Here is a 22,379-nt window from a genome sequence, read left to right as displayed (position 1 = left end):
TTATTTCAAAATGTCTTCCCCATTTAATGCTTGTCAATATATCTAATAGTATATTCTTTGAAAAAAAGTTTATTTTTAACTTTTATGAATACACAATAATTGTACACATTAATGGGGTATATGTGACATTTTGATACAAGCATGCAATGTATAATGATCAAATCAGTATAGCTGGGATATTCATCACCTCAAATATCTAACATTTCTTTGTGTTGGAAACATACCAAATCTACTTCTCTAGTACACAATACATTATTGTTAACTATACTTGCTCTATTGTGCTACTAATTACTAGATCTTATCCTTTCTGTAATAACTGTAGTTTTGTACCCATTAACCAACCTGTTTTTATCCCCTTCCCCCAACACACTCTTCCCAGTCTCTGGTCTCTATCATTCTACTCTGCACCTACATGAGAGCAACATTTTTAGCTTCCACGTGAGTGAGAACACACAATAATTGTCTTTCTTGCCTTAATTCTTATTTGTCTTTCTAGCTTATTTCGCTTAAGAAATGTCCTCCAGCTCCACCTATGTTGTTACAAATAACAGGATTTTATTCTTTTTTATGGCTGAATAATATCCTGTTGTGTATATGTACCACTTTTTTTTTTTTTCTTTTTGAGACTGAGTCTCACTCCGTGTCCCAGGCTGGAGTGCAGTGATGTGATCTCGGCTCACCGCAACCTCCACCTCCCAGGTTCAAGCGATTCTCCTGCCTCAGCCTCCCACCACATTTTCTTTATCCATTCATCCACTAATGGACACTTAGGTTGAATCTGTATCTTGGCTATTGTGAATAGTGCTGCAATAAACATAGGAGTGCAGACATCTCTATGATATACTGATTTTCTTTCTTTTGGATATATACCCAGCCGCGAGATTGCTGGATGTTATGGTAGTTCTATTTAGTTGTTTTGAGGAACTTCCATACTGTTATTCCTAGTGGCTGTACTAATTTACACTCCCACCAACAGTGTATGAGGGTTCCTCTTTCTTCATATCCTCACTAGCATCCATTATTATTAGTCTTTTTGTTCTGTTTTTCTGTTTGTTTGTTTGTTTGTCTGTTTGTTTTTGCTCCTGCTTGAAGTCTCTCATGATCAAGGTAGACTATAATATACATGATGGATTCATCATATGTATTATATATTTTACCCTGTCATGGAATAATAATTACTCAAAATTCTTTAAAAATAAGCCACTGTTAAATAGATTGTACATTAAAATGAACATAGAGAAAGTATTCGATTTTTGTTCTTAGCAAAAGTGAGTAGGACATTAAGAATCACCTTCAATGCTTCTTTAACAAATTACCTATCATTAACTAGAAATGATCCATCAAGTCTATGATTTAAACTTTTGAGAAAGTTTAGATTTTTGAACAGAGGCATTTAAGATCCTTATGAATGTGGTTTCAATTTTCAAATGGAAAGTACAGATAAAATAAAATGTACATATGATTTTTTGAACAAAAGCTTGAAATTTGATTATTTCTGTGGACCATTTGCATTTTACGGTCAAATCAGCATCTTTAAGATCCACTTGCTAATTAAGAGTGAATATTAGAGAAACAGATGATGATAATTTAAAAAGAGATATACTTTATGCTAAAATATATATCATATTTTTATGTAAACATATTTTAAAATATTTTATATTTTTTCCTCCAAGAAAAAGAGTCAATTCAATCATGTTCAAGTATTTATTTTAAAAACATATTTTACCTATTTCAACTCTTCTGACCATTCTTAACAATATTTTGAAACAAAAGTGATCAAAATGATCAAACAAATAAAATAAACACATCTGTTGGCTTCTCTTGTTTTCCTAGCACAGACAGACAATGTGGGAAGGCTGTAGTCCAGTTTTCAAAACTAGTTTAGTTCTCCCTTGCTGCACTCAGGGTTTAAGAGTTGGAGATTACATTGAACCTCCCCAGATGAAGTTTTGACTTCATGAATATACCCATAGTGATCTTGTAACAAAAGCTAAGCAAAAGAACCATGTGGCCCCTCAACCCCCTCTCCTTGCCCCTTTTTTTCATGGTAATTACCATAGGAAAGGAAGCTTTGGAAAAACAGACAGAAGAGAGGAGCAGATGAAAGAGTAGATAAAACTCCAATGTCTGCTCAGCCATAAAGCCTGCCAGAAAAGAACTTGGAGAACAAGAGTAGAAAATTCCTTAGAGGAAAAGAAGTGTGTAAGGGAATGAGGATGAATGTAAGGAAAGGTACAGAGAAGATTTTTTTTAAAATTTAAATATAACACCGGGTGTGGTGGCTCACACCTGTAATCTCAACACTTTGGGAGGCTAAGGTGGGCATGGGCAGGTCACTTGAGGTCAGGAGTCTGAGTCCAGCCTGGCCAACATGATGAAAACCCACCTCTATTAAAAATACAAAAATTAGCTGGGTGTGGTGGTGCACATCCATAATCCCAGCTATCCAGGAGGCTGAGGCAGGAGAATTGCTTGAACCCGGGAGGCAGAGGTTGCGATGAGCTGAGATTGTGCCACTGCACTCCAGCCTGCCCGACAGAGCAAGACTCTGTCTCAAAAATAAATAAATAAATAAAAATAAAAAATAAAAATAAATTTAAATATATAGACCCAAGTCAAGCATTTCTTTCCATCACAGTAAAAGGGTACCTACTGAAACTTGAAAATACAGGATGATCCTGGAAAGTGATAAAGATGGTCACATTTTTTTCATTAAGGATCCTAGAATTTAGTTGGCAAAATCACTGAAACTCACCTGACCTTTCTCTTCTCCATTTTTATCACTACTACTCTTTCTGCCACCTCATTTCAATACTATAAGCCATATCTACACAGATAATCAAAATAGTTCAGGAAACCAAGAAGCTTTCTTGGTTTTCTCTCCAAGTGAAATTTTTCCAAGTAAATTTTTCTCTCCAAGTGAAAGGATGTTCCGCAGGGGTTAGATTTTATAATCCAAAATGGAGGGGGAAATCCAGCAAGGCTGTCTTACTGAAATGTAGGCAGCATGAAAATTCATGGCATTCCGTCACTCTTAAACTTGAAATCATCCACCAAAGCTACGATAGTTAGAAAAAATTATATTGACTTTTAAAAAATCCACTTTTGATTTTTTTCTGCCAATATCAATAATTCTCCTTGGAAATAAACTAACTGATTACTAAGCCGAAACCAAATAACTGATTATTAAGACAGAACCAAGCACAATGATTTGTATGTCCAGAAAGAAATGCATTTTGTGTTGACAAATTGCAAAGGCGCAAATGTACATCAGATGACATCTGGACTGGCAGGTGAGAGTTAACATTTTTAACTTATTTTCTTTCCCTTTACCCACTCTTGTCTATTTTTCTTCTCTAGCTTCATTAAACTTCACCAGCTTCACAAGGTCTGGGAAGGTAGTGCATATGATGTTCTGAAAGCACACCATCCTATGTAAACAATTGTTTTTGGCAATTCAGAGACTTCAGGGCGGTATTGCATCTTTGTTTTATCCACCAAAATCAAATGTTTAGGCCAAAGTTAGAAGGGCACGTGCATTTACTTTTATAACTTGGCATATTCAAACATTACAATGGTACGTTTAAAAAAAAGAATTTGGTCTTTTTTGCTCTTTCTTTCTTTCTTGGGCCTACACCTTGTCCTAGTTCCATTGTTTTCTCTTTCACAGTACATTTTCATATCTTGGTGTATCTCTTCATTATCTGTTTCTCCTCAATCATAATTTTCATTCACGAATAATAACTCTTTGGTCTCTTTGGACATGTTTTGTTCTGACCTCACCTATGAACTTCACCAGGGTGCGCTGAAGGTTAACAGCTCTATTTCTGGAATTCTCTTGGATCCTTTTTGAGGAAAAATGCCAAAGAATATAAATAGGGCTCAAATGTATCTGGGCTCTGCCAAGTCCTTTGAGGACAGCTCCACAGAACTGTACCTTCTGCCAGCTCCCTTCAGTTCTCATTGTGCCCGGCTTCTCCACGATTCCACATAGGAACCTGCATCTTTTGCTCATGCAGGAAAGGAAACTTTGGATTAACAGAAGTGCCAGAATATTCATTTATCTAACAACACTCTACCTTGCCCATTAACAGGTAGAAAACTGCTTCTCACTTCACTGAGCTTTCTACCCTCTTCTGTTTTCCATCCCACAGGGTGCTGAATGTTTCCAGTGCTCATTTAAAAATGCTCCCATCAGAGTTACCCAAAGAGCTTTTCCCACAATCGTTGAGACTGTAGAAAGGTTAGGTGAATGGCATAAGCACTGCTAGAAGTAGTTGGTTGGAGGGACCTTCTGGCAGTGCCTTGCCTAAGGGGCACTGGGTCACAGGGTCACTCCATGAACATGCCATCTTTCCTATAACATATGTCAGGCTATTTGCTTCAGCTGTGACTCCTTCTGTTGCAGTAGGCAGTAAATCCAATCCAAAGAGGCTTAAGCAAAAAGAGACTTCATCGGCTCGTATAACTGAAAAGCTCAGAGGTGGGGCTGACTTCCTGTGCTGCTAAATGTGGACCTCAAATGCTGCTATACAGCCACGGTTTCTCTCTATACATCTGTTGGCTTTTGTTTCATGAATGTCTTCTCTCCATGAGTGCTGGCTCATTCATAGGCGGGCTGTCCCCATCAAACTCACAAGATGGCTGCAGAGGCTCCAGAACTTGTATCTTCTCAGCTTTACTTGCACAGGGGTCACTGAAGTCAGATATTTGACAGTAGAAAGATCAGCCTCATGAAACTGGACTTGCTGTGTATTGATAAAGAGAAGCAGCCCTGGAAATCTGATATATTCTTTACCTGGAAACCCCTGCAAAATCCTCATTGTTCTCTGTTGCCATTGCTGATGCTTGGTAACAAAACCTTGCTTCATATCAAGTAGTTTTCATCCTCCCTCCACCAATTGCTTTGAGAGAGGCTAGGCTCAGCCCCAACTCCTACACTGAATTCTAGTTCACCTTAGACTCTCATGGTAGCCTCTTTCCTCTTGACTGTGATTAATTAGGCAAGAACATGTGACACAATTCTGGTCAAGGAGATGTGAGAGGAAGCCAGCTGAAGGCTTTTGAGAAGTGTTTCCTTGCTCTTGAGAAGGAATACACAGGAAAAGATGGCCTTTTCTTCTAGTTATTGTTGTCTAGACATGATGCCAGCAGCTGCTAGTAGCCATAGGAGAACTAGCCCAAAAATTAAGGACAAAGCTGATGTGCTGGGAATGGCATGGCAGAAAGAAGGAAGGAACAAAGGGCTTTGATGACACTGAGGAGCTGCTATATTAACCAACTCTGGAGCCACTCTGCCTTTGGACTTCTTGTGATGTGAGACAATAAATTATTCTTATTGATTAAACTATGTTATGTTGAGTTTTCTGGTTTAAAGGGAATTTGATCTTTTGCTGTTTCATCTCTTGGCCTACACTTCTTTTTTGGCCTGTACTCTTTGCATCTGTTGTTTTCTCTTTTACAGTGCATTCAGCTGAAAGCATCCTAAAAGATACTGTCTCGTTGGCTCTAGCTGGGTCATGTGCCCATTCCTGACCATGCACTGTGGGGATGTGATGTGTGATGGGACTTAGGCTAGATGATCCAGTACCCTTCTGCAGTGAGATGGGCTCATCCCATCTGACTTCACGGGCAGAGTGTGGAGGAAAAGGCATATCTACTGAGAAATGAGGGTATGATTTCTATAAAATAGTGAAATATATGTTGTGAAACAAACATATCAGATATCTAATACTTTGTCCTTTTGAATGTGCCCTTTATTACAGAATGGCCTCAAATTGTGAGTACAGTGGGTAAGAAGTAGGCTATCTGTTACTTCGTCTGGTAGCCCAGCAAACGTAACTACGGAGGTGTTTTAGACCAAAGGTAGATCTGCTATGCTATTGACTCATCTAAATAGACTATGAAAATTTTTCCTGAGTTAGGCTCTCATATCTCTAGCTTTGGAATACAAGCCATTTTGAGATCATAGCAAAACACAGTGCGACCCATAGCCAAAACAGACAAAACACTCAGTTGCCAGATGATCCAGGGCTTCCTAAGAATACTAGAAAAAGCAGGCAGCAATTTAAGCAGCACGTGCCATCCCTCAGGCCCCAAGGTTTTCTGGCACCCTTCTGTCATGCCCCCTGAGGTTCAGTTGGTCTCATGGCTCTGACTCAGTGTGGTATGTAGAAGAGTGGGGCCTCAGGTCAGCCTGTGTCTAGTGATTTCAATTCTGCTCTTGGCTGCAATTCCAACTGTCAAGAAAGTTTTGCAGTCAGCCATTTGATAGTGGAAGGGTTAGCCCATGAAACTGAATTTCCTGTGTATCTGGAAAGAGAGGCACCCCTAGAGATCTGACATGCTCTGTGAAAATTAGGGGTTCATTTTTGCTATTGCTGGTTAGTCTCTGCTGAACCTAATATATTTCAACATTTGAAGATTTTTTTTAAAAAGAAAAATTTTTCTTTCTATTTTTTATTATGAACTTAAGTAACTTCATGGCAAGAAAATCTAATCAACATTAAACTATTTACTTCCCTCCAAAGTAATTTCCTCTCTGTCAATGCACAGACGTGCATTTTTACTTAGTTATAATTAGTGTGAACATACTCGTTTTTGTTTAAGAAAGGTTTTCTTTACCTTGGCATTCAGATTCGTTTTCATAGGCGAAGAAAGCACTGGGAAGGAGAAGGAACCTTTGCTGGCAAGTTGGGAGGATTATATGGGGTCATACTATCCCAGAGTTAAGGAAACCTTAAAGGACCCAACATCCCTCTCCATATCTCTTCTGATGATCCTTTTGTGCTCACAGACTAACCAGTGTGGCCTTTTCACTCAAAGGCCTCTCCAGATCTGCACAGCACCAAGGGTGCAGTCTGGCTCCTAAAGGAGTAATGCAATTCCATCCTCAGGTCTGCCAGGGCCCACCTGTCTGTCGTGGGCATGCACCATTGCCCTGGCTTTACTGGGCTGTTGGGTTGTCTAGTGGTTTTCCTTGCAGAAAGCAAGCAGGAACAATGCTGCTCCGGACTGGTTTTCCATACCACTCCTCTCAAATATCTTCTATTTTCTTAAGTGTGATCACACACCCATGGTTTCCAATCTATCAAAGCATAACATTGCTAGTCGCTTTTTTCTAAGTTAAGGAAGTAGCCATGTTGGGTTTAATTAAAAACAGCAACTATTTGTACAGCTGTCCCTAAGTTCATGGCTCATAAAAGGATTAACTTCAACCTTGCTGCCTAAGTCTTTTGGGAGTGTCACAAAAAAACATTTAGGCTTTTCTGGGCAGTGCCAGGCCTGGGCCTTGAGGCTTGCTGATGCTAGTTCAGCCACCAGGCTCTCTCTCGGTGCTCAAGTGGCACCCAGCAAAGCAGAGAAGAGCAGAACTTCCAGATACACAACTCCTCCTTCTTTTGTTTGGGGGATGCAAGGCCTTGAAGGCTGCTTCAACAAGTTTCTGAAAATTCCCCTCGGGTTGGGAAAGGCACAGTCTTCCTTTTGCAAGTTTTTCTAGAGCCCTTCGTACTTTTGCCCTAGAGTGGGTCTTTTGCACCCCCACCTCCCAGACCTCAGTGGTCATTGGCAGGCATCCTTCGAAGGAGGTGGGGGCGGGGTATCCCCGCCGATGGATGCGCCCGCACAAAGCAGCACGTTTTCTCATCAAAGCCCTGGAGAGAGGGAAGAAGCAACGCTCAGCATTTCGCTGATTTTCAAGTGCACACCGAGCAGCGCTTCAGGCAGCTTTGGGTCAGAACACGCCTGATTCGGACTTCAGGCGAAGGCAGAGGCCAGCACGGGTCACCGATTCAGAGCCGGAGGCGGGGCCGACCACACACGCTGTGAGACCCAGAGGCCGAGGAGCCGCGGGTTAGAAAATGTGACCTTGGCGACCCCAACGCCCCCGCCTCCCTCGCTGCTGCTCCACCTGCACGCGGAGCACGCCGAGCCGCCAGCGGAGGCGATGGCCAGCCCTGCGCCCTTAGTGGCCTCCATCAGCCACCAAATGGTGGCTCTGCAGACCTTGCAGCTGCTGCAGCAGGAGTGGGGCTGGGGGGACGGTCCAGTCGCCCCCGGGAACCCGCGGGACCCAGACCACGTGTCCACCGCTCCAGCCCGTCGCTCAGGCCCGCCGCGGGCCCGGCCGGGGCCCGGGCGCGAGGAGCGGGGCGGGGGCGTGGGGACCAGGAGTCGGCGGACCGCGGCGCGGGCGAACTCCCCAGAGGAGGAGGTAGTGCGAGGCGCTGAGGGGGGCGCCGAGTTGCTGCCCTTCCCCCGGGACCGCGGGCCCTGCACCCTGGCCCAGATGGCGATGCGCAGCGCGCTGGCCCGCGTGGTGGACTCGACTTCGGAGCTGGTCAGCGTGGAGCAGACGCTGCTGGGGCCCCTCCAGCAGGAGCGGTCCTTTCCCATTCACCTGAAGGTAAGTCTGGCCCCCGCCATCCCCTCTGGCGTGCAGGGTAACCTCCCATCCTCCAAGGGTGGGGCTGCTGGGATGGCGATGGGTGGATCGCAGGATCCCAAACACTGCTGCCCACTGTGATTCAGCCCCGGTGGGAGAAGGAAGGGGGCGGGGGACACTCTGGGGACTCAGCAGGAGGGGCAGGGAGCCCCAGACCCACCTGAGGCCCGCCTGGCTGGCACAACCGAGATGTGGGGACTGCCTTGCCAAAACCTCCCCCTGGAACTCCTTCCTCTCTCACATAAATCAGCTTCCTGCGCTAGAAAGGCCCTTTCCACACGTGCAGCTTGTAGGGATAGAGGACAGCTCCCCCCACCCACTTTCCAAATTAATAACGCGTCCTCCAGAGCCTTAAATACACTTACTAAGTCCCTTCTGCCTTTTGTATGATGAAATCATCTACATTTATTTAAAGTTCCTTCACATTCATGAATCACTATTATTTTTTGCATAAATCCAATTCCCCACAGAGCTAAGGGGTCTTACAGAGTCAACCTACATTCTCATAAAGTGGGGTGAGAGCCGGGTGGGTCCCGGGTGTTAAAGCGTGAATACTAAATGCTAAACTCTTGCTAAGTCACCCAGCTCATATAGGTAGGGCACATTTCCTCTTAAGGTACCAAACTGTGTTAGCCAATTTAGCCCGGGAAGGGAGCAGCTGTCTCCCGGGCTGAGTGAGATTGCGGAAATCTGGGGGTCTGGGTTTCAGTCCTGGACTTGCCATTAACTAACCTAATTGGTTTAAGGTCACGAATCTCTCTGAGACATTCTGGCTTTCAGATTTTGACCAGGAGCATTGCTGTATTTTATTTCCCTGGGGCATCTAGCAGAAGGAGTTGGGGAGGGGTGATGAGGAGAGCTTAGAATATGTCTCAAGAGTTGCTATTCTGTACAAGCCAAGGTTTGGAAAAAGTTGCTATACATTAAGTTGTACTATACACTGTAAAAGATTTATTTAAAAATCAAACATAATAAAGCCTATTATATACCCAAATAGGTATTGTTTCTCTACGTAGAGGTTTCTCAATCTCTGTACTATTCACATTTTGACCTGGCTAATTCTTTGTTGTCGGGGGTTGTCCTGTGTATTATAGGATGTTTAGCAGCATCTCTCGCCTCTACCTGTTAGATGCCAGCAGCATATTCCTCGCCGCAAGTTGATACAGCCAAAAATGTCTCCAGACACTGCCAAAGGTGGCGGGGGCGGTGGGGTGGGAGGCAAGATGAGAAGCACTCCTACACTCACTTTAGAAAGTTAGAAAATGAAGCTGCATTTCACCAAATGCTCTCCAATGTAAGATGTACTTTTTTTTGGTATCACCAAAATTTTTTTTAATCCTGTCATTGAACTATGATACACCATTGATTATAAGTTACATGCTAATTTAAGGGATTTTTTTTTTTTTTAATTTTGAGACAAGGTCTGCCTGTGTTGCCAAGGCTGCAGTGTGGTAGCCATTCACAGGTGCGAACATAACACTACAGCCTCGAGCCCTGGGCTCAAGTGATCCTCCTGCCTCAGCCTCCTGAGTAGCTGCAACTACAAACATGTACTACCACATCTGGCTGATTTCAGGGATTTTTTAAAAATGTGAATAAAAGTGCATTTTAAAATAGATGAAATATGAAGTGACTAGTGATGTCAGTAGCACATACAGGGCATAGGTAAGGCTGGCAAAAAGAGAGACTGACAATCAGTTTTACCTAAGGTGACCCTGGAAGGCTTCTCAGAGGAGGCAGCCTTTAAAAAAAAAAAAAACATGTTATTTCCCAGACATTAAAGGGAAAAATATTTCAATCCTTTGGTTAAGGCCCAGCAGCACTGAAAGGGCCTGAGGCTCTGGAGGAACTACAGTGAAGTTCAATATGGCAGAAGGCAAAAACTGATGCTGGAGACACAAATGGGGGCCAGTTAGGGAAAGGCCTGTGTGTCATGCTGAGGACCTTGGATTGTCTTGCAAGCAGAGGGTAGGTAAATCACAGAAGCCTGGATAAATCACAGAAGGGTAGGTTTCAGTTTGAAAGTCAGGTCAGAAGACAGCTGTCTAAGGGCTTGACCCAACTCAGTGGCAATGGACTAAACCCCGTGTCCTCTGCTCTGGAAGCAGTCCACTATAAACTATGCCATTTTAGCTTAATGCCACAGTCACTTCTACTTGGAAATCCTTTTAGCCCTTTCTAATTGACTTTTGATTCTAAACATTTTCCATCCTCCTCAAGCCTTCTTCATCCAAACCTCAACCCTCTCACACCTTTTCTGAGAAAATAGAGGCCAGTGGACAGAAATATCTTTCTACCTAAAAAATTGCATTTCTACTCATCTTCATTTTTGTTTCTAAAATTCAAGTGCTGCCCCCCATCCCCATGTATATTCATGTTAATTCCACTGGAGCAAATCTTTCACTTGCTCCTGGACCTGTTTCTATCAATTTTCTCTCTCCTTACATTTTCTACTGCCCCCTCTTTGCTGACCCTCTTGGTCCATAACACTCTTTACTTACCCACCCCTTGAGTCCCCATCCTTCCCTTCCTTGTCATGAGCAAACTTTGAAAACATTTAGATGTATTGCTTCCACTTTCTAGAAGTATACAACTACTGGAGTCTGCTGTTCACCCGCAGGGGGATAATGAGTTTTAGGGCCCCTGGGAACAGCCAGGCTTTTGAGAGAAGCAGAGAGCAGTTTCTCTGCATGATTTGTTCCCTTGGGAGCACCTAGGAATTTTGCTTGGCTTGCTGTTTGCAGAATAGGTAATATCTCCACTTGGTTTGTAGAGTAATGATTACACAGCACTTAGACTTGAGGAGATGGCATTCTGTCTTTCCAGGGGGCTGGTTATGCAGACTTAGCTTCCTTAATACTAGTGTTAATTCAAATGACTTGGAAGGGTGTTTTGTATATTTTTAAATTAGGAACATACAGATTTCATACAATAGAATGATTTCAGAAATCCTTGCAGGAGGGTTTCCGGGAATGGAAATAACTATTTTGTATCACCTAGAAGTACGTGGGAACCTCCCCAACATCAGATCTCTTTGGTGGTGTTACTTACCACAGAAGGTAGGAGGAAGACTCACTTGAACTAAAGCCCATGGCGCAGATGACAGGCATTAGAGATCCTGCAGTGGAGAGAGCATAGCACAGCAGTCAAGTCCCATGGAGCATTTCAAACCTACTCTTCCACTTCCTGTCATTGGCCCTTGGGTAAGTTATTTAGCCTTTCTGTCCCTCAGTTTCCTCCCTGTATAGTGAGGACAATGGTATCTAACCTAAAGGGTTACTGAGATAATGCATTTAGTCAGTGGCTTCCCAAAGTTAATCTCCATCTATTCGAGCTATTATGATTATCATTATTATTACTGTTAACAGGTTGATGCCTCATGAATACTTATTGACTGTTATTTTTGTGAATTCTATTCTTGATATTAATGAATATGATCCATGAACTCTGTGTCTACTTTTCTGGAACTATTGACAAAAACAGACTTAGGATGACCCAAAGAGATTTCCAGGAAGCCTACACTATCTAGAGGTCAGCTTTAGCCTCATGCCTAGTGACAGGCTTAGAGGTGTCACCAGTGAGTGACTCACTGATCAATCCACCAGAAGGTTAAGGCAGTGAAATCTGCAGGCATGGAGGCAGAAAAATTCTCACCACAATGATAACAGACATTTAAAAATAGGATTTTACTCTCTAATTAAAGAAACCAACACAATACTCCTTTTGAACACTTAGAAATGATCATACACATGCAAACACCTATGCAGTGAGTTTCTTCATGGTGGATGACAAATGCTTAACAGTACCAAGTCTTATTAAATTTGCTGCAGAGACTAGATTTAACCAGCTTAACAAACATTTATAACAGGAGGAAACTGAGGCTTGGAGGAATTGAGGACTTTGCTCAAGACCCTGCAGCTAAGAAGTGATGGGTTTTATCTAACTTATTCTCCTACATTACAGTGCTTGCCCTTAGGGGCGTTATGAACATCATGCTGAAATTGTGTATGTGAGAGATCTTAGGGGCCGTAGTTGTACATGCTGTGCACTGTGTACACTGCTTGGACTACAACAGTCACATCGTAGCCTGGCAGCTCTGCTTGCCATAGCAAAATACCAAAGACGGGGTGACTTAAATAACAGACATTTATATTCTCCCTGTTCTGGAGGTTGGAAGTCCAAAATCATGGTGCCAACAAATTCCATTTCTAGTAAGAGCTTCCTTCCTGGCTTGCAGACAGCTGCCTTCTCGCTGCGTCCTCACATGGCCCGTCCACAGTGCGTGCAAGCAGAGAGAGAAAGCTTTGCATGTCTTTGGTGTCTCTTCTTATAAGAACACCAGTCCTATCAGATTCAAGCCACCTTGTAACTTCAATTTATCTTAATTACCTCACTAAGACCATATCTCCAAATACAGTCACATTGGGGGTTGAACATATGAATGAGGGGACCACACAATTTAGTCCATAACACTGGATGATCTCTGTACCTCCTTCCATCATGGCCACCTGATATAGTGACAGAAAGCACTAGGTAAACTCAGGACATCACTATCAAACTAGTAATACTAGCAGGAATGCATTTAACATTTGCCACCCAAAGGGAGCATAGAAGTGTGCAGGACACCAGGAGGAAGCTAGTCTAGGATTTTTAAAACTGCTGAACATGACTAATTCACATAGGGACCGTTAGCCAAGCCAATTATGAAGTTACTCTGATTGAGTTTTGTCTATCTTCATTTGAGAATTAAAAACATTTATAGTTTCCAAGAGTTCTGTTCTAAAGCAAGTTTCATGGAAATTGTGGCGGAAGCTAACTTTCAGAGGCAGAGGAACGTTTTTGCCCTTGCAGATGAAACCTGCCTGTGAGCTCACCCGTTTCAATGAGTGCATTCTGGTACCAATTATTCCCTCATGTTTGATAGTCCTTGCTGGTTTTCTCATTCTGTGGTGCAAGAGCAGTAGTCATAAAACTGCTGGCTTTGGCTTCGCAGTCATTGCAAACTGCAAGTATGAATATTGACTTGTTCAGAGGAAGACATTGATGATGAGTGCTTTTTTTCCCATTGGTAAAAAAAAATAATAAGCAAATCTTTCACTTGCCCCTGGACCTGTTTCTATCAATTTTCTCTCTCCTTATATTTTCTACTGCCCCCTTTCTGCTGACCCTTTTGGTCCATAAACATGCTCAAAGCTTTCTCTCAGTACCCAGCCCCATGAGTTCGCAACCTTCCCTTCCTTGTCATTAGCAAACTTTGAAAACATTTGAATGTGTCCCTGCCATTTTCCAGAAGTATCTATATTTGTTAATATCAAGAACGGAATTCACAAAAATAACAGTCAGTACGAATTCATGAGGCATCAGCCTTTTAACGGTAATAATAATAATCAAATCTTTTTCCTATTGGCGAGAAAAGCACTCATCATCAATGTCTTCCTCTGAACAAGTGAAGCCAGCTTCTGCAAATTTGAGATTTGTGTCTTCAAAGATTACTAACATACTATTGAAGACATAAATGCTCACGGTTATATAATCAGTAGCCATAGCCAAGGTGGTGCTCATTATCTGTGACAAAATCATGCTTTTATATTAGAAAAAAGGTGCAGTGATGAGTCACAGAATTTCGGTTATTCTCTCCCCCTAAGCCACGGATACGGTGACTGCTCTAGAAGTAGCTTATGTATAGCTTTGCAATTTCTTATAATATGAATGATATGAAAATCAGGACATAAAAGCTTTCTGAAATGAACATTTAGGGAAAGATACTTCAGGAAAGGCCTAAAACAAAACTACTTATGTTTGACATCTTGGTGAAAATGTTACAGTGTTTTATTTTACAATTTTTGGGTTTGCCTGGTGAGCATCCCTGAATCAAGTGCTTATACCCATCACAAAAGTGCTTTTCACTGGATTTTCAGCTGGAAATGGTGTGGTACCCAAAGCAAATGCATCAGGAGCCTTAGTTATTTGTGTGCATTTCCAGTAGGTACACCACAAGTAAAAATGTTTAATTTCCTGTGGATGATAGACTTTTTAATGGTGACTGGCTAATACTTTGGTTCTTCATTGGGTGTTTTATTAATACACAGTTACACATCTATTGAGACTGACCTTGGATTCAGGTGATGGATGACTGCTCTGGGCCCTGTGATTCGTAGTTCAAAGCCAGATGTTGATGAACCAAATGAAGTTGGGGCAAATCGTAATTCATGATAGTATGTTTTCCACAACATCCTATTAAAACAGAAAACATCACTCCCCTTTTATGTAGACATCCAGTGTAGAGGGTGCTAATGGGTCTGGAGAAGGGATTTGTGTTCTTTTGTTGGGCCCAGCACTGGACTGCTTTAATGGAGAGCAACTTGCTGGCCAGGCAGAAGTTTATTAAGGACAGCCCTCAACACAGACTTCTTCCTTCCTTGCCTCCTTCCTTTCTCTCTTTCTTTTTTTCTTTCCTTTTTTTTTTTTCTTTTGAGATGGAGTCTTGCTCTGTCGCCCAGGCTGGAGTGCAGTGGCATGATCTCGGCTCACTGCAAGCTCTGCCTCCCGGGTTCACACCATTCTCCTGCCTCAGCCTCCCGAGTAGCTGGGACTACAGGCGCCCGCCACCACGCCCGGCTAACTTTTTGTATTTATAGTAGAGACAGGGTTTCACCATATTAGCCAGGATGGTCTCGATCTCCTGACCTCGTGATCCACCTGCCTCAGCCTCCCAAAGTGCTGGGATTACAGGGATGAGCCACCGTGCCCGGCCTCTTTTTTTCTTTCTTTTTCTCTCTCTTTCTTCTTCCCCTCCTCTCTCTTTCCTTCTCTTTCTTCTCTTCTGTTCTCTTTCTCACTGCCCTCCCACCCCCATATCTCCATCTCTTTCCTTCCTGCTCTCTGTAGAGGACATGAAGGCTTCAGGGAGAGCTAGAGGTGGAAATGTGAGAAGAAACAAGCTTGTGGAGGCCAGTGTAAGAGAATAAAGCTCAAGGTATCTCAAGAGGTGACTGTTTTGAAAAGAGCCAACTTGTTGTAGAGCTGGTGGTTAAGTGAGTATGAGCTGATTTACAATTTACGTAGATTTAGGAGTGATTTTGAAGGTGACATGGTAGGAGAAAAAAGCACAATCCTTGTGGATTGTTTAAATGTTATCTGCATTTTAGAGTCTATTAAGTCATATTGGGTTTTTGACTTTATTATCCACTGGTGTTGGTTTCAGAAAACAGGCTTTCAAATTGACTCACACTGCTAGATTCTTCTTGTCTTCAAGACTCCAGTTATGATGAGAGTGTTTATTTTCAGTACCAAGCTTTAAAAACAGGCTTAACTTGTCTTCCGTTTTAAGATTTTGCAGGTGCATTTTCAGTTGTTCAAGAATTCCAGATGTGTGCATTCCTAATAAATGCACAATGCAGAATGCAGAAAAGTACACAGTGTGGCGGTTTTTCCGAGAGACATCCCTCACAGTGGGTAGGAGAGAACAGAGCTGAGGAAAGGAAACCTCCAGCTGGGCAGTCTCTGATTAGCTCAGGGTTGGTTTTACATGGGGTGTAGAAGGTTCGATGCCTTGAATATCTTTCAAATAGCCAAGCCCTCTCAATTACGCTGCAGGGAGGAGGGATGGGCCAACAGGCCAGTCTTCCATTTGGATGTGATCCTTGCCAATTTTTGAGCTTCGTACCACTCATAACACTCAGTCAACCTTAAGAAAAATAGTGTGAAGATGGCCAAAAAAGAAACATGAAACGATTCACTTGTAGGCATTTTGTTCCATCCCCAAAACTGGTTTAGTGCTTCTCCCACTTGCTTTCAAGAAGCCCCTGTCACCCCACCGGAGCAGCTACAGCTCTATAATTCCTGCCAGTCTTGTCTCCCACACTACATGGCTGAGCTTGGCTCTGTGAGCCATTACTGCACCTGGCATCATTTGGGATCTGGGGCGAGTCTGATGAGTGAGTTCTGAAATAGAGGAGTGAATTTTTTTTATTATACTTTAAGTTCTGTGCAGAACGTGCAGGTTTGTTACATAGGTATACACGTGCCATGGTGGTTTGCTGCATCCATCAACCCATCATCTACATTAGGTATTTCTCCTAATGCTATCCCTCCTCTAGCCCCCCACCCCCCTACAGGCCCCGGTATGTGATATGCCCCTCCCTGTGTACATGTGGTCTCATTGTTCAACTCCCACTTATGAGTGAGAACATGCAGTGTTTGGTTTTCTGTTCCTGTGTTAGTTTGCTAACAATGATGGCTTCATGGCTTCATCCATGTCCCTGCAAAGGACATGAACTCATCCTTTTTTATGGCTGCATAGTATTCCATGGTGTATATGTGCCACATTTTCTTTATCCAGTCTATCATTGATGGGCATTTGGGTTGGTTCCAAGTCTTTGCTATTGTGAATAGTGCTGCAATAAACATACATGTGCATATGTGTTTATAGTAGAATGACCTATAATCCTTTGGGTGTATAACCAGTAATGGGATTGCTGGGTCTAATGGTATTTCTGGTTCTAGATCCTTGAGGAATCACCACACTGTCTTCCACAATGGTTGAACTAATTTACACTCCCACCAACAGTGTAAAAGCCTTCCTATTTCTCCACATACTCTCCCGCATATGTTGTTTCCTGACTTTTTAATGATCTCCGTTCTAACTGGCATGAGATGGTATTTCATTATGGTTTTGATTTGCGTTTCTCTAATGACCAGTGATGATGAGTTTTTTTTTTGCATATGTTTGTTGGCCACACAAATGTCTTCTTTTGAGAAGTGTCTGTTCATATCCTTTTCCCACTTTTTGATGGGGTTGTTTTTTTCTTGTAAATTTGTTTAAGTTCCTTGTAGATTCTGGATATTAGCCCTTTGTTGGATGGATAGATTGCAAAAATTTTCTCCCATTTGTAGGTTGCCTGTTCACTCTGATGATAGTTTCTTTTGCTGTGCAGAAGCTCTTTAGTTTAATTAGATCCTATTTATCAATTTTGGCTTTTGTTGCCATTGTTTTTGGTGTTTTAGTCATGAAGTCTTTGCCCATGCCTATCTCCTGGATGGTATTGTCTAGGTTTTCTTCTAAGGTTTTTATGGTTTTAGGTCTTACATTTAAGTCTTTAATCCATCTTGAGGTAATTTTTGTATAAGCTGTAAGGAAGGGGTCCAGTTTCAGTTTTTGGCATATGGCTAGTCAGTTTTCCCAACACTATTTTTTAAATAGGGAATCCTTTCCCCATTGTTTGTTTTTGTCAGGTTTGTCAAAGATCAGATGGTTGTAGATGTGTGGCATTATTTCTGAGGCCTCTGTTCTGTTCCATTTGTCTATATATCTGTTTTGGTACCAGTACCATGCTGTTTTGATTACTGTAGCCTTGTAGAATAGTTTGAAGTCAGGTAGCGTGATGCCTCCAGCTTTGTTCTTTTGGCTTAGGATTGTCTTGGCTATGAAGGCTCTTTTTGGTTCCATATGAAATTTAAAGTAGATTTTTCTAATTCTGTGAAGAAAGTCAATGGTAGCTTGATGGGAATAGCATTGAATCTATAAATTACCTTGGGCAGTATGACCATTTTCACAATATTCATTCTTCCTATCCATGAGCATGGAATGTTTTTCCATTTCTTTATGTCCTCTCTTATTTCCTTGAGCAGTGGTTTGTAGTTCTCGTTGAAGAGGTCCTTCACATCCCTTGTAATTTGTATTCCTTGGTATTTTATTCTCTTTGTTGCAATTGTGAATGGGAGTTCACTCATGATTTGGCTCTCTGTTATTGGTGTATAAGAATGCTTGTGATTTTTGCACATTGATTTTGTATCCTGAGACTTTGCTGAAGTTGCTTATCAGCTTAAGGAGATTTTGGGCTGAGATGATGGGGTTTTCTAAATATACAATCATGTCACCTGCAAACAGAGGCAATTTGACTTCCTCTCTTCCTGTTTGAATACGCTTTATTTCTTTCTCTTGTGTGATTGCCCTGGCCAGAACTTCCAATACTATGTTGAATAGGAGTGGTGAGAGAGGGTGTCCTTGTCTTGTGCTGGTTTTCAAAGGGAATGCTTCCAGCTTTTGCCCATTCAGTATGATACTGGCTGTGGGTTTGTCATAAATAGCTCTTATAATTTTGAGATATGTTTTATCAATACCTAGTTTCTTAAGAGTTTTTAGCATGAAGGCCTGTTGAATTTTATCGAAGGACTTTTGTGCATCTATTGAGATAATCATGTGGTTTTTGCCATTGGTTCTGTTTGTGTATGGATTACATTTATTGATTTGCATATGTTGAACACTCCTTAGCAAATGCAAAAGAATGGAAATCATACAGTCTCTCAGACCACAGTGCAATCAAATTACAACTCAGGATTAAGAAACTCACTCAGAACCGCACAACTACATGGAAACTGAACAACTGGCTCCTGAATGACTGCTGGGTAAATAACGAAATTAAGGCAGAAATAAATAAGTTCTTTGAAACCAATGAGAACAAAGATACAATGTACCAGAATCTCTGGGACACAGCTAAAGTAGTGTTTAGAGGGAAATTTATAGCACTAAATGCCCACAGGAGAAAGTGGGAAAGATCTAATATCGACACCCTAATATCACAATTAAAAGAACTAGAGAAGCAAGAGCAAACAACTTCAAAAGCTAGCAGAAGATAGTAAATAACTACAATTAGAGCAGAACTGAAGGAGATAGAGACATGAAAAACCTTTCAAAAAATCAATGAATCCAGGAGCTGGTTTTTTGAAAAGATTAACAAAATAGACTGCTAGCCAGATTAATAAAGGAGAAAAGAGAGAAGAATCAAATAGACACAATAAAAATGATAAAGGGGCTATCACCACTGATCCCAAAGAAATACAAACTACCATCAGAGAATACTATAAACACCTCTGTGCAAATAAGCTAGAAATTCTAGAAGAAAATTGATAAATTCCTAGACACATATACCCTCCCAAGACCAAACCATGAAGAAGTCGAATCCCTGAAAAGATCAATATTAAGTTCTGAAATTGAGGCAGTAATTAATAACCTACCAACTAAAAAAAGCCCAGGACCAGATGGATTCACAGTTGAATTCCACCAGAGGTACAAAGAGGAGCTGGTACCATTCCTTCTGTAACTATTCCAAATCGTAGAAAAAGAGAGACTCCTCCTAACTCATTTTATGAGGCCAGCATCATCCTGATACCAAAACCTGGCAGAGACACAAGAAAAAAAGAAAATTTCAGGCCAATATCCCTGATGAACATCAATGCGAAAATCCTCAGTAAAATACTGGCAAACTGAATCCAGTAGCACATCAAAAAGTTTACCCACCACGATCAATTCTGCTTCAACCCTGGCAGAAGTTAATTTTAACTCTGTCACTAACTTGCTGTGTTACTTAGCTACATCACGTACTCTCCCCAAGCCACATTTCTTTTCATCTATCATGGATTGTGGTGAGCACTGAGTGAGACAAAGTATAGAATGAGTCAAGCTTGCAGTCTGGTGCTGAGTAGGTGCTCAGGCGTGTGGGCCAGACCAGTGTTCTTCAAAAGCTGGTTTGCATGTTATCCAATGATTGGAAGTGTTCAGGGACTTTACTCTGACATTCAAGGCCTTCCACGATTCTGACACAATCATGTCCTCATATTCAACACAAAATTCTATTCTTTTCATACTAATGTTCTCCTTCTCCCTGACCCAGCCCCTTCTTGACTCCACACTTTGGCTTCTGTTATTTATTTTGGTTACAGGGGCCTATAAGCCAAATAATGCTTTCCTCCATACCACCTATCTATCTTGTAGTATCTAATGTAGTCCTTCCCACCTACCACTTCTCTGATACTTCATGCAAGCCTCCATTCCCCTCTTCTGCAAAAAGCTTACTGATGGCCTCCACTTTTGTTGTTGAACCTTAATCTTATTTTTGTGACATTCCTACTGAACAATTGCAAATAGATTTCATCTCACCAATTAGATTCTAAGTTTCTACAAGGCAGATTTTTTTCTTTTCTTTCTCTTTTCTTTTCTTTTCCCTTCCCCTTTCTTTTTCCCTCTCCCCCGCCCTCCCCTCCCCTCTCCTCTCCTCCTCCTTACTGATCTCCCAACATCTAACAGAGTCCACTATAAGTTTAGTTATTAATGTAAAGGACCACTTAAAAAATAGAAAGACCTTCCATATCCATGAGCTAATTTGACTTTTGAAACCCCTCAATGTGGTAGCTATTATTGTTTCCATTTTACAGATGAGAAAACTGAGTGTTCCATAGGCATAATAGCCATAATAGCTTGGCCAAAGGGGTAGAACCAGCATTCAGATGGCAAGTCCACTGCTCTTGAAGGAATGAACTGTGTCTCCATCCCCTGGGTCTTTGTAATGACTTGGAGAGCTTCCCATTCTAAGTAACATCTGCAAAGTCCCTGTGCCATGTGGGGTAACATACAGGTACTGAAAGGCTATTATTCTGCCTACCTCAGGGCAGATATGTGCTAAAAATTAATAAGCCATATTGTAAAAACTAGAGCTATTTCTTTGATTGGATTGCCTCCTAAGCACACGAATTTCTCTAGTGTGTCCAAATGAATTTTGAACAATAAAAACCCAGCACTCTATAGGAAGGAGTCACATGACAGAATGAGCTTTGCATGAACCCCGTGCTGTGCTTAAATTATGATTGTATACATGTCTATTCTTCCATAGAATTGGGGTTTTGTGTTTTCACCATAGCCCTCATCATACTGCAATGGACATTTGCTATATGATCTATGTGTCTCATTTCCCTCTAGTAGGTTATAAGCTCTTTATAGATCAAGTACCATATCTTATTGCCTTTTATCCAGTCATGTGGTGGAGGCTTGATACACATTTGAAATAAATTTAACTAATTCATTTAGCTGAGTTAAACAGGCCAAGGCCATTACCCCAATAGATCAGTTGAGTTACATGAGAGTATCTCAACTGGCTTAAAAATGTAAATGCTGGCCATCAATTTGGACTGCTGTAGTAATCAATACATTTCATATCCAGAGTCTGAAATTACACAAGGCTTTAGAAGTTTCAAAACCTGCTTTTAGATTGCTCAACCATGTAGTTCTAATTCTGGCAAAGTACTCAAAGCATCGTGTAGGATATTACATCATTTCTGGGAGCATCTGGGATTTGCTAAATAAAAGCGGCTGGGAGGATAGGCTTTGTTGTTGAATGGAAAGCATCCTAAGTGAAATCATCACCAATATTGATCATGTGAGTTTCTACTGAAAGCCCATGAGCCATTTAATATACTATTGCCTTAATGCTGTGACTTGTGACCCCTACCTTCCATTGCAGACTCAGCAGAAGTTTGGTCGAAGGCAATGATTATTGGATCCAGAGTTGGCCTTCAGACCTTCTGGAATGGTAGAGAAGCACACACCTGTTTTATTTTTCCCTACCCTGGCTTAAGAGTCCCACGGAAAGCCTATTCCTATTAATTTGTTTTCTTTGCTAATATATTTGAGAAAGGATAAAAAGGAAATACTGTACTAGAATAGTAAAATAAAGTGAGTTTGCAAAGCTTGCCAGAGATCTGAAGTTTGCCCAGGGCCTCAGGGACCAGTACAGCCCAGCAGTCGAATTTTATTGTACATGTAATTTCCCCAAGCAACACCTTCTTTGATTCTTTACAGTAAAACATGAAATTGACTTCAGGTTTTCGGCCCACAACTATATTTTTAAAGGCATTTTAGTCTTCTTTGGGTGATGAATTCCTTTGCATACTGGCTAATAGGCACATGTCAGCACACGTTTTAGTGGTTCCTTCTATTTTGAATTTCCCCTTGCATGTTTTCTTTGATCCTTATACTTTGTAGTTAGTATTGGATTACTTCTATAAAGCAATCGGACAATTTTCCCTGATGTGGATCTTGAGGAAGTAGTCTAGAGTGATTTTTCTCTCCTACTTTCCCATTCCCTAGCAGTATGCTTCA

General features: G+C 41.6%; 1 protein-coding gene across 10 annotated transcripts in view; it reads left to right on the top strand.

Annotated features, from left to right (window-relative positions):
- The first annotated feature begins 7,366 nt into the window (after nt 1–7,366).
- Nucleotides 7,367–22,379, top strand: part of DLEU7 (deleted in lymphocytic leukemia 7) — a 148,416-nt gene continuing 133,403 nt past the window's right edge. For 2 of the 10 annotated variants that reach the window (XR_004665921.3, XM_034936731.3), the window contains exon 1: nt 7,390–8,407. Coding sequence is in view for 6 of the 10 variants with exons in the window: in XM_034936731.3 (XP_034792622.1) it covers nt 7,949–8,407 (459 nt within the window). In the remaining 4 variants the exon portion in view is untranslated. Of the gene's footprint in view, nt 8,408–11,446; nt 11,650–22,379 lie in introns of those variants that run through there. The other 8 variants (XM_034936730.3, XM_034936729.3, XR_004665920.3 and 5 more) reach the window with 8 other exon arrangements.

This window comes from Pan paniscus, chromosome 14, assembly GCF_029289425.2.
Source record: "Pan paniscus chromosome 14, NHGRI_mPanPan1-v2.0_pri, whole genome shotgun sequence".
NCBI classification, from domain to species: domain Eukaryota; kingdom Metazoa; phylum Chordata; class Mammalia; order Primates; family Hominidae; genus Pan; species Pan paniscus.
The sequence above is the reverse complement of the archived record's forward strand: the minus strand, read 5'-3'. Positions and strand labels throughout refer to the sequence as shown.